Here is a 13,770-nt window from a genome sequence, read left to right as displayed (position 1 = left end):
GAACCAGGCTTACCATCACCACATCTTTCCTCCTGCTGGTAAAGTACCAGCACCCTCATAGAGAACTTAAACCCACTCATGCATCTGCCCTGGAAACTGATACACTTCTCTGAGAAGGGCTATAGCTGCAGGACACCACCATCTTGGACCATCTGTGCTCCACCCATGGCTTCAGAGGAAGTTCAACCTCTTCAGCACAGAGATCTCTTTCTTTTATCCCTTCCCTGAAGGCTGCGATTCACAGCCATTTAAAATTAATGCTACAGTGGTGCCAAGTTTAGATTTTCTTATGAATATCTAATCCACTACTGAAAATAAAGAAAGGACACCAACAGGAGGCTGTTTGCAAAGCACAGTTCATCAGCATTTCCCACAGGGCCCTGCTTGGGGATGCAGCCTCTTAGTTTCTATCAACATCTTGCACAATTATTTTCAGCCATTCACAGTTTCGGTGGGAACAGCTGGCTGTGAGCTGGGATGGGGCCAAGCAGTAGTAACAAGGAGGAGGCTGTGTCCCAGGAAAGAGGACACATGCTGGAGAAAGCAGGAGACCCCATCTACTCTCAGACTGCAGCTTGCATGCCCCCCACCTCCGTCCCCCCGCACAGGCTTGGCAAGGGAACATCATCACAAGCTAATCCTATTGTTTTGTATTTCTTCCATTTCGTTCATTTACTCACACTGGTGCCACATTTCCTTCTCATCTAGCAAAATTTTGTGGACATTTTGGACCCACAAGCATCCTTGATCAACTTCCACAAAGTCTGCTTTTATAAGAGGCGGGAAGAGTTCTTCTCTTTGAGGGGGAAAAAAGCCTTCTCTGTTGGCCAATACACCCTCCCAGAGCATCGAGCCATCCAGTAAGAACACGCTGCAAAGTTGTTCTTCAACGTTTTATGCTCTGTCACCACTCGACTGTCCTTGAATCTTTTCCAGGACACCTCAAAATTGGGGAAAGGTGCTGGGAGAGTGGACTCAGTGGATTGGGAGACTGGCAAATTCAGATCCAAAAGTAAAGTAAATCACTCGAGTCCAACTGATGTGCAGCAAGGTCACACTCGTTTCCCTCTGGGTGAGAAAAATAAAGTCTCTGGAAGAGGACCCCAATTTTTCACCATTCTTGCTGAGATTAGAGAGAGGACTTCAGACACAAGAAAAGACCAAGAAGTCCAGCTTCCGTGATTTTAATATAATTTTACTTTTGTCATTTGCTCTCTTCAAACTTCATACACTTATGTCTCTAGACATGGGAAAGGACTAAATATCTAAGGAAACAGCAACATATTGAATTAACCTGTGTTAGTGCAGCTACCAACAATGAAGTTTGCACTGGCAGCAGTACAGGTTCCCATTGCCTCTTTGCAAAACAAGTTATCCAGTTCAATTTAAAAAGTCTAACTCTAGCACTAACAGGAACTACACAGCCGAGAGGGAAAATATATTTGTTTTGGAAAGCAAGCAGAAAAACAGGCTCATTTTTTCCCCCCTTTTAGAAGGAATTCAGTAAATATTCTACCTTGATGCCGTATAAGCACTCTTCAGCAATAGCTAAAACATCCCTATGTTATCAACACTGTTTTGGTCACAAATCCAAAACATAGCACCATACCAGCTACTACACAGAAAATTAACTCTGTCCCAGGGAAAACCAGTACAGAGGACTCACAGGGACAGCCTGGAAAGGCTCTCCTCCCATATGCGGTGATACGTTAAACCATGAGTTGATTGAGCATCCAGGTCTCATCTCTCACCCAGCATCTTTCAAACTGGTAAAGATATTCCAAGAGTGGTTGCACACTACTGTCTTTAGACTGGAAGGACATCGCCGTACTCAAGTGCTCAGGGAAAAGCCCTGGCAAAACCCAACTGAGAGAGCTTCCAGTTCTTGTCAGCAAAGCACAGGGCTGGCTCCAAGGGACCACAGCCCAAAAATCCCCTCTTTCCCCCTCTTTTTCCATGTCTCCCACCTGCCTCCCTTTCCCCAGATGCAGCTCCAGTTCAGTGCTGGCTGTTTATAGCCTGAAACACATTTTGCAGATGCTCTGCAGTAAAAACCTTTGACACCTATAAAGCATTATAAATCATAGGGCACGTTAATCACCCAGTCTGAGCCCATAATCCTAACTCAGGCACAACAGTCAATGGGTTTCACAGACTCCCTCCCCACAGGCATTTTGCCTACATCAGGAGTAAGCCAGAGATTTAGCATTAGTCAAACATCCTCACCCTGACAGTGGCTGCACCAGGAGCAAGTTATCAAACACCACGGCTTTCCCGGGGTTTCAGGGACTTAAGATTTCCCATCCTTCAAACAAGCATTACTGAAGTAGGAAACATCTTTCACATGAAGCAAGCAGGAATTTACAGAGGCTGCCAGTATCTACAGTCAATGGCCAACTATTTATATTGAAGAGTGGCTTTGGAAGAAAAACACAACCCAAATGCATTAGGGCTGGAACTGTATTTACTGAAGAGACTGTAATTTATAATGCTACCCAGCAGCCTGGCCTTTTGGTCAAGCAGTCATGAATACACCAGCTTTCTGGGCTTGTACCTCTGTGGTGGGACCTAGAGATGACCAGTAATGGTCTTCTGCAGGCTCACCTAAGCAGACAATGGCTTCAACATTAGCCTTGCCCTGTGGCAGGTTCATCCTAGCCTTTCCAGGAGCTGTCTGAGGATGTGGGTCTCAATGATAAGCAAGCTCCTAGCAGATTAAGCCCAGTTTTTGAGATTAGCATACCTCTCTGCTCCTTGCCAGTCTACCATGGGACTCCCACCCAGCCTAAGAGAGGTCTTGCTCCTTCATGAAGGCCAAAACATGCCATTCCCAGATAGACCCAGTAACACTCCTTGCAAAGAAAGTCTGGTCTGATAGCACCACACACAGCAAACGCAATTCCCGCCTGGCTCAGCTGACCACAGACCTGCTTTAGGGAATATGCAATGAAGAGGCAATGAGATAGGGGACAGAAGAAACATGTTATAATATGACAGCACGATACCCTGTGTAAATTCAGTTCAGCCTTGAAGGCTGGCTGCAGTCACACTTCAGACAAGATCTTCTTTGGCAGATGGCCTTGGGAAAAGTTGGGAGAAATCCTGCGTTTTCATCTTCCCCGCTGTGGAAAGAAATTTCCACCACTGCTGAAGCTTTGAATGAGTTTCAGCATTCAAACATCACTGAGCAAGACAACACTTGAATAGCGCCCATGCTTCCAGGAGAATCACCTGCAGCCCCAGACACAAGGTGAGGTCTGCACTTTTCCCTGACTCCCAGGCATCTCCCAGAGCCAAGACAAACAGATTTCATGAGGGAGCAAGACGGCAAACAGAGACAGCATGGTTCCTGCAAGGCAGCGCAACCACAATGACGACAAACCTGAGGGAGTTCAGCAAAACTTGCAGCAGGAGTCGGAGGCTGGGCAGGGCGAGGTGTCCACGTGCAGCTATGAGCGTTTCAAACCCAGTCCCTGCACAATCATCCGCCCTGTGTCATCTCACAGCCTCCCTGTAAAAGGAAGGGCTCAAAGGTGAATTGAAATGATGTTTAAGTGACATGTAAAGCCTTGAAAACAGTTTTGCTTTCCATTCCAAGCATTGGGGAAAATTTAAAAAAGAAAAAAAAAAATCTATATTTAATCCAACAACTGGATTTTCCTGCACTTAGGCCATCACTCCAACATAATCAGGCACATCCCTCCATGGGGATTCAGCTCTGAATCACTGGTCACGTCCACCATGCAGCATCCAATGCCTTAGTGCCCAACCTCAAATCAAACAGGCTTGAAAGAGTCTCTTTCCACCAAAAACTCCCATGTCCTCAGGCCTACAGTCATGAACATTAACAAATTGAAATTGCATGAAGAAAAAGGCAAATTCATCCATCCTCTAACAGTGGTTTTCAGCAAAGGAAGCAATTTCTGTGACCAATGACCTTTGGCCATCTGGGGATTAGCAGTGAAGACCCAGCAAAGTCCCAGCTCCAAAGCCTATAGTCACACAGATATATCACACCAACGTGGCTCAGATCATCTGTTCAGGTCATTTAACAGCTCTTGCCAAGCGGGAATTACAAGAGTATTTCACTATAAAGTGAATTAATACACATATCACAGACACAGCACAGCAATCCATTATGTCGATGGATCACAGCTCCTCATTTGTCTTTTCACAAAAGGACCCAAAAAAGCCATCAGAAACCTCAGTTCAAGGCCACGTGATGTTTTTAACCAGATGGACCATCTTGAATCATTCACATTTCACTTGAAGGGAATAAATTTTAAACAGTGAACACCCAATTCATTAGGAAGAGTTTGATATCTCTTTTATACTGGCTTACAGCTACACAAGCAGCAATAGATACTTTAAAGGCAGGGAGACGTATTACAAGTATTGGATATTTCCCCCCCCATCTCTCCTCCCATATCTACACAGTTCAGACACCTTGCATTTATTTAAACAGAGGATTAGGAGATGCGCAATATAACACCACCATCTCCTAAAGAAAAGCGGCAGCACAGCTCCCCCAACGATGCTGCTGCTTTCTAGCGAGCATGTTCAGCCCCACAGGCCATAACAAACCCACTGCCTTCACCTCTCGTACCACATGCCGACCAGAGCATCTCCATGAAGCATTTGTTTAAATTATAAAGGGCAATTTGGTTTCTAAATCTCCATTACAGCATCTCCCCAATTTTTCCTGTTAAGTGAGCACTGCTGATGTTTAAATGATGCTGCTTGCAGAAAGGACAGGGAGATGCACCTGGCTCTGGGCATTTCTGTATTTCTCCACCACTCTTACACATGCCCCAGCGGTCCCCATCTCTTTGCTGTGACCACAACATGCCCATACGAGAGCATGTTTTGATAGTTCAGCAGCAGCCGCTGCATGCCATAACGCACAGCATCTATAATGCACCAGTTATGCTGGTGTTGTCACCCTCTATAACACAGCAGCAGTACTGCGAGCAGCAATCGGGGGTAGCCGTGCTCCTTGCTGGGTTGCTTTAACTGCTCTGTGCAACCACTTGTCAGGTGGTAGGAAGGGGTAGAGGGATCCATCAGCTAAAATGTCTTCTCTTAAATGCATCTGTAGCTGGTCAATGGACTAAGAGAGCACCTTTGTATTATCCAGATTTAAAAAACAAAATAAGTTACTGAACACGTGTATCTGGTTTGTAAGTCTTGCACTGCAGTATCCCAGATGGCACATGCTGCATCAAGAGGCAATAGATCCATTGAGCCTTTTCTTCTCCAAATACAAAAATCTGGATGATTGTCATGGAAAGTGAGGGTGGTGAGGCACTGGCACAGGTTGCCCAGAGAAGTTGTGGATGCCCCATCCATGGAAGTGCTCAAGGCCAGGTTGGATGAAGCTTTGAGCAACCTGGTCTAGTGGAAAATGTCTCTGCCCATGGCAGGGGGGTTGGAACCAGATGACCTTTAAGGTCCCTTCCAACCCAAACCATTCCATGATTGTATGAAACACTGGCATAGTCAAACCTCAAGGAAAATGATCGGGATGAACATCTCAATCTAAAGCAGAGCATCTGAAGTCATTTTTGGTTGCTGTTTTGGCAACAGCCACAACTTCCAAGTCTCAGATCAGCTATCCCACCACAGGGCACAATGCTATGGGCTGAAGCTTCCTCCCGTCTCTTCCATCAGCCATCCCTGGAAACCCTCAAACTCTGGCCCTGTCTCTCTCTCAAGAAGCTCACTCCAGTAATGGGTCAGAAATCAGTGCCCTCACAGCCAACTATCTGAGCCTTCAAAGTTTCCTCCTTCAGCAGTGCTTATCTTCAAGAGCTTCAAGGCATCAACCGCACCTGCTCTCAGCCATCCTTCTTCCCCAAGCTGAGAACGGCAAGTTTGAAGTCATCGCTTTCTGAATACTTTCTAGGAAAAGCTTGGCTAAACCCCCTGATAACATGCAATGGATTTCCTGGGAAGCACAGGCAGCCTAGACTTCTGTCTGGAAACCAAAGATAAAGGTGGTGGGAAATTATACAAGAGCCATCTTCTCTGGCTCCTGCTGCTGGAGTAAGGACAAAAGAAACATGGAGATTTCTTGAATATCAGAAACAGGACAGGTCCAGTTTTGTCCTGACTTGTCTGTGGATCTTTAAAGGGTTTGAAGGTCCCTTTTATCCCTATATCCTTCCCTAACTTTAAGGTGTTGTTCCTGTCTTTCTTCCCCCATCCCGTCCTCAACAGCCCAAAGCCTCTTTTTTCTGCACAGACAGCACTTGGCCATTAGTCCTCAGATCTACTTGCCTACACAGACTACAGACACTAATTATTCAGCCTTGTTTTAAGCTGTTAATTCAAGGTTGTTTTCACTGCAACCCAGGATGAAAACTGGGGGTGGTAGAGGTTCATCCCTACAATCTTCTTTTGGTTTGCTATTCTGTGGTTTTGGAGCTTCACTGGCCACTTAAGGACTTTCTGGTGCATCTTCAGTGGGTTTCTTTAGGCAAACAACCTATTGACATCCAGTAACACCGAGCTCACTTTCCCCAAGTACACTTTAAGGCAAGACCATGCACACAGTGGCTTCAAGGAGGACAGGAGAAGCAGCATCTGCTATATCCTTCTGAAAAGGTGCAAGAGCAAACAGGAGGAAGGAGGGATGATGGGCTCCAGCCACGTAATTTTTCACCCAGATAATTAGCACAATGCATAAAGAAAAAACAGTTTGAGGGAGCACATCTGGCAGCTATAAGAAGGAAATGCCACAAACTGAATAAAACCCCAGAGGCCCATAATGTTGGAAAAGTCACAAGGCATTTTTGTGTATCCGAGGGGGCCTGGCCATTTATCACAGGGAGCTTGTGCATGCATCGCTTCAAAGTTTCTGAATAAAGTAGTAATGACAAAGTATTAGAAATTCTGTAAGCCATTGCTATATGAGCTAATCAATCACCTATAAAAAAGTCAGCCTGCTCAGGGGCCACCTATAATATTACCCAGAACCTGAATTTGCAGGCAGACAAGTTAAAGCTGTGGAGAATGTAACCGCGACCCACAAGTTAGCTGCGATTCCTGGTGGCATCAGACACAGTGTCACAGGAGATACTGTCCCTAGCTCGTCACCTCCAAACCAACAGGCAACAGCCGGTGCCATCAGGAAGCCCCCAGGTGCATTCACAGGTACTGGGGGAGAAGTGTCCATGTTCGGATGATTCCTGGGATTCAAAATTCATCAAGGGTGGCCACCACTGAGTCATCTCACAACAGCTTGACTTCTGTGCCTCAGTTTACCCAGTTAGAGAGGAAAAAAAAACCCAAAACAACAAATAAGCTGGCAGAGGGATTTATGCCACTTCACACACATAGGAGGTTGTGTTGATTACAGGCTTTGGGATTTTGCCTGAATATGAGCAATTCCATTTATCAACACTGGAACACTATACTGGGGAGAGAAAGGCGGTACCTGGAGAGTGTGAGCAAGAACTGGTTGGCTTGGGAAATTCTCAGTTCCCTCCCATTTCAACATGCCCATCTGCTGCAGAGGCCTCAGGTCAGGAAGGTTAAGGCACTCTGTGCCAAGCCCTATTAAGTTTTTATTGCACTAAATCAGAGCAGCCCCAGGAAGGTGTTCGTGAAATTTCTCAGTATTTTCCCCAGCAAAAGTATAAAAGCCTGTTTGTCAAGAGGGATGGTGAATGAAGCAACACTCCTGGCCCAAGATGCTTCCAAGGAGCCTGTAATATCTAGCTAGTGCTGCCCTTTTATTGATCAGGTACCAAAGACCTTCAAACTGCGATCCATCATCACATAACACAGCAGCTCCTGAACTCCACGAACAATGGAGCATCTGCTGCTGGGTTCAGAAGAGCTGACGCACTACAAGGCTTTGCTCTGGGCTTGACAGCTCTTCGCTGATAGGAGCAGCAAGCCTACAAACCAACAGCAACGAGGAAACATCTCTGCTACAGTTACTGAATATTACTGTCAGAAGAGGATGAAGGCAGAAATCAAAAGATTGCAGCAGGCACTGATAGCACCAGAGGAGCCATGTACCAGATGGGGAAAGGAAGACCTGCAAGGACACACATTCAGGGAGGGGACAACAAAAAAAAGCAAGGACACTTGCTGGCACATAGAAATGGAGTCTAAATACAGCAGTGGGGAAATGCCACCCAGCAGCAGGGCTCAACAAGGGCTGCAGGAGTAGCTCTCCCAACACCAGAAGCTGGTGGGTACAAGCAACCAGCATTTCCAGCTCTTGGACCAGGTCCCTGTGCTGCTCCCATCAGCAACTAATGGGGATCTCTGAGAAAGAAAGGGGGTGATGCCTTGGATGTGCAAACAAAGAGGAAAAAAAACCAAAAGCTTTAAAAACATGAGATTTGTGGGAGACACAGGGGAAAATGCAGTTCCTAAAGCAGAAAGGCAAGTGCGAGGGTGTTAAACAGGCTATAGTCATACATGCATCAGCCCTACAAAGCCACACTGAAAAAAAATTACGAGTTAGGGGTTTTTTGTTTTGTTGGTTTTTTTTCCACTGGATTCTGAACAAGTTGCATTTTTAGGATGAAAACCCCTTAATGTTATACCCAAAACCCAACCCTGCAAACTCATGTTTCATTGACCATCATTCCTGACCACCCCCAAAGCTTTCAAAGAAATCCACTCCTGAGCTTGGCCGTGGGTGTAATTAGCTCCAGTTTCACCATCTTTCCAGGTTCTTAACAAGGACGTGGTTTGTTAGGTTGCTCAGGTTAACATCTGTGGGGTTAGAGGTTTGTTAGGTTGCTCAGGTTAACATCTGTGGGGTTAGAGCATTCAGAAAGCAGTGGGATTTCAGTATGTACGAGATTTCATCACTAATACTGCTCCTTTCACTCACAACATCTCAGGGGTGTTTACAAGAGAAGTGGGAGGAAGAAAAGCGATTGTACAAATACCATGAAGATAGCTCCATTTGAACATTGCAGATGACATTGAAGAGCAGAAAAATCACAGGGATCTTGCAATTTCAGTCACCTGGGATCCAAAGCTGCCAATTTTGGGTTCACTCCCAGGTGACGATGGCCCTTCCTACTGTACGTAACCAAACCAGGCACCTATCCTTGCCTATTCTTGGCCATTTTCTGGAGGAAAAGACAGTTTTGTGAACATGGGAAAGCTTCCAAGGAAAATGGGGGACACAAGAAGAGTTCCCAGTTACATTTTGTCTGCCTCAACTTGTATCTCGGAAGGGTTCGTGGTTGGTTAGTACAGTATCAGCCATAAATGCAGAGAAGCCAAAGCCCTTTGCAAATGGTAATAGTGTTTTACCCTATTTGACAGGGAACTAAAGATAAATAAAGATACCAAGATTTTTCAATACACAGTAACTGCAAAAAAAAAAAAACCAAACCACCAAACACACAAACACAAACAGCCAGCCAATAAAAGTGGCTTCTTCTGCTTGTTGGATAAATAAAAAAAATATGATAGCAATTTTCTTCTGCAGAATATCTCTTTCCCCACTTCCACCTAGGATGATTTCCCAGGTGTGATATTTGCCGTGTACAGACAACATGGTTTTGGAAGCAATAAAAACCCTGAACAAAACCAGTTGATAGATTTAACTTCATGTTTATACAATGCAACCCAACGACATTTCCCATGCGGATACTGATCCTGCAACATCTCTGGATGGGTTTTAAAAGATGCTGCAGCCAGCCCTGGACTCTACTCCGGGAGCAAGAGCTATTCTGGTGTTGTAATACCCAGCAGCAGTTCATTTCAGGTGAAGCACACATGCTGCGCACAGAGCGTTGTGTTCATACGCTGCAATTAGCGGTGCCGCTCTGTGTGTAATTGCTGACGATTCATCAACAAGATCGTGGTATCTGGGAGCTGCCTTGGAAGCTATGGTCTGAACTTCAGACCTTTAAAAGCACATATGGCAACTACAAGCCAAAGCTTATTTACCCACAGTTTCTGTGTTCAGGGCGATAGAGCCCTGTTACGATGATGCACTGACTTCATAAGAACTTGCTTGGTTGAATCCCTGATGAACAAGCTCTGGTTAGATCAGAAATTGCTTCCTCGCACCAGCTACAGAGATTATAATGGTCTGAATCTCAGCAAGACCATTTCTTCTCTTTTATATGCCTTTCATTAAAAAAACATTAAAAATTTTTAAAAAGCGGAAGAGGACCTTGCCCTTAAAGCTGGAGGCACACAATAGAAAAAAGGAATTCTGCAGATGTTCAAAATTTAAAAAGACGATCAAGTGTGCAGGTGGGGTGCCTTCAGCCCCCCTCTTCCATTCTCAAAAGGTCAGAGGGAAGCAAGAGATAATTACAATTCTAGCAAGCAGTCTCCCAAAAAACTTAGAACTCAAGCTTGCAATTAAAAGTTTACATAAAAATGAGAATTTTAATGTGTCATAGAAAGCCTGATCTGCATACATTTGGAGGAAAAAAGGAGATAAATCATTAAAACTCTGGCTGTTGAGCTGCCGTACAATTCAGAAAACAAACGTTCACAGCCATCAGCAGAAGATTTCAAGGAAGCAAGGTTGGGTCATAACCCAAATTTAGGTGAAGGCCTTTTATTCTAGAAAGTTTGATCTTTTTAAAAGAAAGTAGATAACCATGCTGTAGCCTACACTTAAAAAAAGTCGCTCTTTGAATACGTGCCTTACTTACTGATAGTTACAGAGTATAAACATAATATGTACATACCCTATTCCTTCCTTCCCAGGTAGCTCTAGATTTTTGCAAGACTTAAGACCTCTCAAGTATGCCATACCCCTTTTTATAGAAACCATGCTCAGGAAAACATGTATTATACTGCAATTGCCTCTACTCTGGGCTTGCAGTGGCTGAGTTACTATCAGGTTGGATACAAGGCAATACAATAGGTATTAGCATCAATATGCCACTGCCTTTGTGTAAAGCAAATAGGCACCCAGGTTATGGTATGGTATTTTCCTGGCTAATCCCATATAGATATGCCTAAATATTATGGCTGGAATACATCAGCTGGAGACAATCGGCATATATAAAACTTCCAAACCCCATCCAATATCTTGGGATCTTGGAAAGTTTTCCCACAGATCCCAAAAGTCCTCTCATGCAGACCAGAGATCGCTAGATCCCAATGCTGGGAGTACCCTCTATGTTGGGGTAAGTCTATCCCTGCTTCACAGCTTCACTCAACTGCAGAGATTGGAGTTTGCAGTACAAATGGTCCTGGATTTGAGTCACATCATGAAACGCTCTCCCACCCGATCCAGAGAGATGGAGGGATGCTAATACTGGTTCGCAGCCTGTAGAAGTTACCTGCTTGCTCAAACAGCCAAGGACTATTTTGAAAAAAAAACAACAAAAAAAAACACCAAAAAACAAAAAACACAACAGGTTTCTCACTCATCTCTTAGACATATCCTAGAGTTCACACCCATTCTCTGCAGTACTCAAGCACATGCAAATAGCCCTGCCCAACAGAGGTCAATTAGCCTTCATTTGCATTTTCCCCTCCAAATACAGTGCTACAATCGCTCATTCCAGCACTAACACCTGCAAGGCACTTTACTGACAGCAAGATGGGAACAGATTCTTCATACCTTCATTTTGCATAGCCTGTAGCTAATTTTAGACTTTCTTCTTCTGCTCCTGCAAGAGCCAAGTTATCTCCATTTCTCTATTCAACAAAGTGGAAGTTGAGGCCTCATGTAGACCTTAAGACTGACTCTGAGACTGGACATATTTTTAAGCCCTGCACAGGTACTTCAAACACAACAAATTCCTTTCTAGTACTAGAAAAACAATTGAAATTCCAAGTAGAATTGGAAGGCTGCCACTGATATGTTTTGGTAAAATAAATCAGTGCAAACAGAGCCAGCTTTCACTGAAAAAATTAAGTCAATGGCAATTTTTCTATAGATTATTTGTTAAGAAGCATAATGTTCTGGTTCATAAGGCACATGGAATAAGGCATTTTGAGTATTTAAGCTAGTACACACACATGCCAAGACATTACATCCCACTGTTTTCCTGACAAAGTCTTAAAAACCCAAGTGCTGCTACGGATGTGCCCGGGTATTTGCTCAAAGGAAACTTCTGCTGGCTCAGGAGCGGTCACTCAGACTAAGCTGGCCAGACTGAAAGAGGAGGAAAAACAGCACAAACATTTCTACTTTGCAAAAGGAAATTTGTTTTACGCTGCCCAAACGCAAGCCATGACTTTTCAATTCACGTGGGAGCTCCGGCCAAGCTGCACCACCAACAATCGATGCAATTCAGAACCAGGAGCATTTCTGGCAGAGGATCTGCCGCCTAGAAGTGTTTTCTCCTTAACAGCCTCTTTTCCAGAGGAAAAGTGCTCCATGACCAGGAAGATCCCTGGTTATAGACTTAAAAACAAAACAGAGCAGCTAACTGTCACCGGAGCAAAACTAAGCCCTCAAAAAGCAGTAAAAGAATCTCCTGGGATCACTGCCAGGAGCAACAAGGTTTAAGTTTTGTTTTGTAGTTTTTTTAGTTCTTTAAGTAGTAAGCATACTAAAAAACCTCCAGACAACATGAGAGCACAGAAGAACAGTAACATACAACAGCCATTACCTGGAAGATGCAATAGGGCAGCTTTGACAGCAGTTTTTTCACATTTCTTCCAATAAACACATCGGGTCTCGCGAGACCCCATCTCACAGCCCCAAATGACAGGGGAGGCACGAGTCCAGCCCCGCTGCCTGGATTTCCTCTGCCAGAGCTCTTAAAAACTGTATTTATGCAAGGGAGCGAAAAGTCACCTCTAACAGCTCCTGTTTATCCCCAGCTAGCTCTCACCTCCCGCTGCCTTTCCCTACCTACAAACTTATTTTTGAGCAGAAGCTGAAGACGACGCAGAAATTCAGTCCCTACATATTCAGCCAAAGAAACACAAGCACGCCAATAAGACACAGAACAAGGAGCAAAACAGAAGTCTCCCCCAGTACCAAAAAAAAAAAAAGGAAAATATGGACAGATTTGGCCAAACCCATACCACTCAATCCCTTTGAGCACCATGACCAGCTAACCATGCCCATCTGCTACGTCAACCACACACTCAGGACTTCTCGCAGACCTCCAAGCCATGGGGCCAGTGGTTTCCATGGTCTATCCAAGCCAACAACAAAAAAAAAATCAAATATCCAGGGCTTTCAACCAAGACCCACATCCATCCGCAATCCAGTCACCGGGAAGAGGCAACGCAGTCAACTACCCACCTTGGTGGTGTCATCATGTGACCGCTGGTACCGTTTCCAGCGGCAGCCGTAGATCCCCGTCAGACAGGACAAACATAGCTGCGGCTCGTAGTACTGCAGCGGTTGGTGTTTAACCATGCTCCTTCCAGCCCCTCAGGAGCGAGGTATCAGAAATCCATCAGGTCCTGGGAGCGCCCTTCAGCAAGAGAAGAGAAAAGAGGAGGGGGGGGAAAGGAAATTAAAAATGCCAAGCAATATTTCAATACATTAACAAGCAATTTAATAATTAACCATGTCCTCTGGCTATTAAGAGAGTAGGAATGATAATCAGATCTATTCCCAGCCCTGTCAACATCTCTGGCTTGTTACTCAACAAGACTGAGAAGTTTAATTAGTTTGCAAGTTTTATTTCCTTGTGCAATCTCTCCCACACCGGTAAAAGCAAATGTATTCACAGGAGTTATCAGTAAGAAAAGCCACACAAGGACAAGAGCAGTAGGCAGATTATTTGGAGCCCAGATGATTAGATTTTTATGAATGATTGAAATGTAAAGAACCATACCCTCTGCAAGCACAAC

At 44.7% G+C, this 13,770-nt stretch overlaps 1 protein-coding gene across 1 annotated transcript in view; it reads right to left on the bottom strand.

The window, feature by feature from the left end:
• The window catches only part of GDPD5 (glycerophosphodiester phosphodiesterase domain containing 5), a gene marked incomplete at both ends in the record, with an annotated part of 115,088 nt that extends 101,758 nt beyond the window's left edge, over positions 1-13,330 (bottom strand). Inside the window, one exon of the mRNA XM_082337138.1 lies at positions 13,214-13,330. Coding sequence (XP_082193264.1) covers positions 13,214-13,330 — 117 coding nt within the window. The remainder of the gene's footprint in view (positions 1-13,213) is intronic.
• Positions 13,331-13,770: the final 440 nt, after the last annotated feature.

Source organism: Platalea leucorodia (assembly GCF_965183815.1).
Source record: "Platalea leucorodia genome assembly, chromosome: 2".
NCBI classification, from domain to species: domain Eukaryota; kingdom Metazoa; phylum Chordata; class Aves; order Pelecaniformes; family Threskiornithidae; genus Platalea; species Platalea leucorodia.
This window is presented reverse-complemented; position numbering and strand designations above follow the sequence as displayed.